The 2,704-nt window shown below is 56.8% G+C and overlaps 1 protein-coding gene across 2 annotated transcripts in view; it reads left to right on the top strand.

The window, feature by feature from the left end:
• Positions 1 to 1,418: 1,418 nt before the first annotated feature.
• The window catches only part of VPS4A (vacuolar protein sorting 4 homolog A), a 12,915-nt gene continuing 11,629 nt past the window's right edge, over positions 1,419 to 2,704 (top strand). Inside the window, exon 1 of one of the 2 annotated variants that reach the window (XM_017539331.2) lies at positions 1,419 to 1,615. In XM_017539331.2, coding sequence (XP_017394820.1) covers positions 1,595 to 1,615 — 21 coding nt within the window. In that variant the 5' untranslated portion in view covers positions 1,419 to 1,594. The remainder of the gene's footprint in view (positions 1,616 to 2,704) is intronic. The other variant, XM_017539332.2, reaches the window with a different exon arrangement.

A 2,704-nucleotide genomic window follows, 5' to 3' on the forward strand; every position in this document is an offset into this window, starting at 1 on the left:
TTTTGGTATTTTTAGAAGAGACGGGGTTTCACCATGTTGGCCAGGCTGGTCTTGAACTCCTGACCTCTGGAGATCCGCTGGCCTCGGCCTCCCAAAGTGCTGGGATAATAGGCGTGGGTCACCACGCCCAGCCTCTCCTTTGTATTTAATTAGCATTTTGTGGAAAGAGATTCAGGTGTGCCAGTATTTTTTCCTAGCTTTGGAGACAGGGTCTTGCTTTATTGCCCAGGCTAGAGTACAGTGGTGTGATCACGGCTCACTGCAGCCTCGACCTCCCAGACTCCAGCAATTCTCCCACCTCAGTTTGCAAAGTAGCTGGGACTACAGGTGTGCGCCACCATACCCAGATAAGTTAATTTTTGTAGCGATGGGTTTCACCTGTTGCCCAAGCTGTTCTCGCACTCTTGGGTCCAAGCAATCTGCCTGCCTCGGCTTCCCAAAGTGTTGGGATTACAGGCATGAGCCCCTGTACCCAGCCTCAACTTGGATATTTTTGCTCTCCATTTTTTTTCTCTCACAGGATAGACTTGTGGACAAATGGAATCACTTGTCTCTGGTGCGTTTTTGTTTTGTTTTGTTTTGTTTTGTTTTAATTTAGCGAAGAGGTCTCGCTTTGTTGCTCAAGCTGGTCTTGATCCTAGGCTCAAGCAATCCTGTCTCGGCCTCCCCCTAAAGTGCTGGAATTACAGGCGTAAGCCATCACACGCAGCCCTAGAACTGTTTTGATCATTGTATCCCTAGAAACTAGCACACAACGCTGCACACAATAGGTGTGCACCCCTGTAATTCCAGGCAGGAGAATCGCTTGAACCTGGGAGTCGGAGGTTGCAGTGAGCCAAGATCGCGCCACTGCACTCTAGTCAGTGCGACAGAGCAAGACTCCGTCTCAATACATAAATATAAATAAAAAGCAAAACAAAACTGGCTTCAAAGTCTCCGGCATCCCACCAGGGATTTGAACCCCCAGTGTGGGGCACACACTGTTTACATTAGTTAGCTCATTTATTCCCCACAAAAGCCAGACAAGGCAGCTGCTAATTAAGATTGTGCACAATTAAACATGGAGAAACCACAGCTCTGATAAGTTCGGTTTATTGTGCCACTAAAGCTGCCCGATGGGCGATGTTACTCCAAGCAAGGTCAGGATTTCCGGATTCCACGCCGCTCCGCCCCTGGCCCCGCCCTGAGAACGTACGTCCCGCCAGGCCCCGCCCAGGCCTTGTCCCACCCACCCCGCCCGCTGTCCGTCTCTCCCTAGTCCCACCCCGTCCCCGCAGGCCCTCGCCCCCTGTCCACCCCGCCTCTCGTCCCGCCTCCTGCCTTCGCCGGGGCCGCCCAGCCGGGGGAGGGAGCGGTGCCGGCAGTGCGTGCTGTGGCCGCTAGAGGGCAGACGCCTGGCTCGGGCCCGACCGCTCTGGGCCGCGCTCCTCGCTGGCCCTCGGACTCGGCTCCAGCTGCGAGCGGCCGCCCTACCCACGCTCCGCGCTCTGAGCCCACCGCCGGGCTCCCCGCGCCGGACCCAGTACTTCGGCTCCCCGGGGCCGGACCGAGGCCGCAAGCAGCGCCGCGGGTGTGGGCGGACCCAGGAGATGAAATGACAACGACAACCCTTCAGGTACCTGGTGCGGCCCGGCCCGACTGCGGAGGCCGAAGGCGGCGGGGCCTGCTAGCCGCGGAGCCGGGCGGCGGGCGGGTGGTCAGGTGGGCGCCTCCTAGCCCGGGCCTCGAGACCCCGCACCGGCTGCCCCCTCGCCGCTTCCACCCGTGTCTGTTTCCATGCGCTCGGAGCCGGGTGGCATCTCCACCCGCAAGCCCCCTACCCCTGCCCGACTGGCCCAGCACCAGGGCCTCTTCTTGTAGCCGGCGCACCGGTATCGCCGTGAGGATCAGCCTCACCTGGGCCCCACAGGCACCCTCAGGAAGCTCAGCCTGGAGTCCGGCTGTGCGCTCAGCGATGCTCGCTCACTCCTCTTCTGCCCCGGGTCCTGGAAGCCTCTCGGCCCCGAGTCGAACAAGGCCTGGCCCCTTCCCCAGTGTCCGACTTCCTCTTCTCGGCCAGCGACCCTTCATTCATTCTTAGATCCTGCAGGGTGGTGCTGGGGTGGCGCCACCTGGGTCAACGACTGACCCGCCCTGTAGGTGCTGTCAGCCCTGCGGGGCCAGAAAAGATCAATATGCTCAGGCCTCAGCCCGGAGTTTGAATCTCAGCTCTGCCACTCACCAGCAAGTGACCTTGAGCTAGTTTTTTTGATCTTCGGGTCTCAAGTTTCCTCGTCTGTAAAATGGGGTAATGCCCTCTAGGTTGTTGTGATGATGGCTTTAAATTGAATAATTATGGTAAAGCATTCTTAACGCATGTCTGGCACATACTAGGTGTCCATTAAGTGACAGCCAACAAAGTGCCTAGGAGAGTTAGGCAAGACTTTATGGAAGAAGGGGCATCCGAGGACAGGTAGCATTCAGAGACCTGGAGGTGGAGGAGGGCGGAAGTGGGAGCAGACATGGAATGAGTTGGGGTACCAGGCTAGGAATTAGATGGAGTCCATAGCCAGACCCCACCATCCACCAGCAGAAGCCGCAGATCTCCCCGGCCTAGGCAGGTTTTTTATGGCTTGTAAACCAAGAATGTTTTTCACAGTTTTAAACGCAGCTTTATTAAAGTATAACTTGCATACCATGTAACTCACTCTTTTTTTTTTTTTTT

The sequence above is a fragment of the Cebus imitator genome, unplaced genomic scaffold (genome assembly GCF_001604975.1).
Source record: "Cebus imitator isolate Cc_AM_T3 unplaced genomic scaffold, Cebus_imitator-1.0 Scaffold118, whole genome shotgun sequence".
Lineage (NCBI taxonomy): Eukaryota > Metazoa > Chordata > Mammalia > Primates > Cebidae > Cebus > Cebus imitator.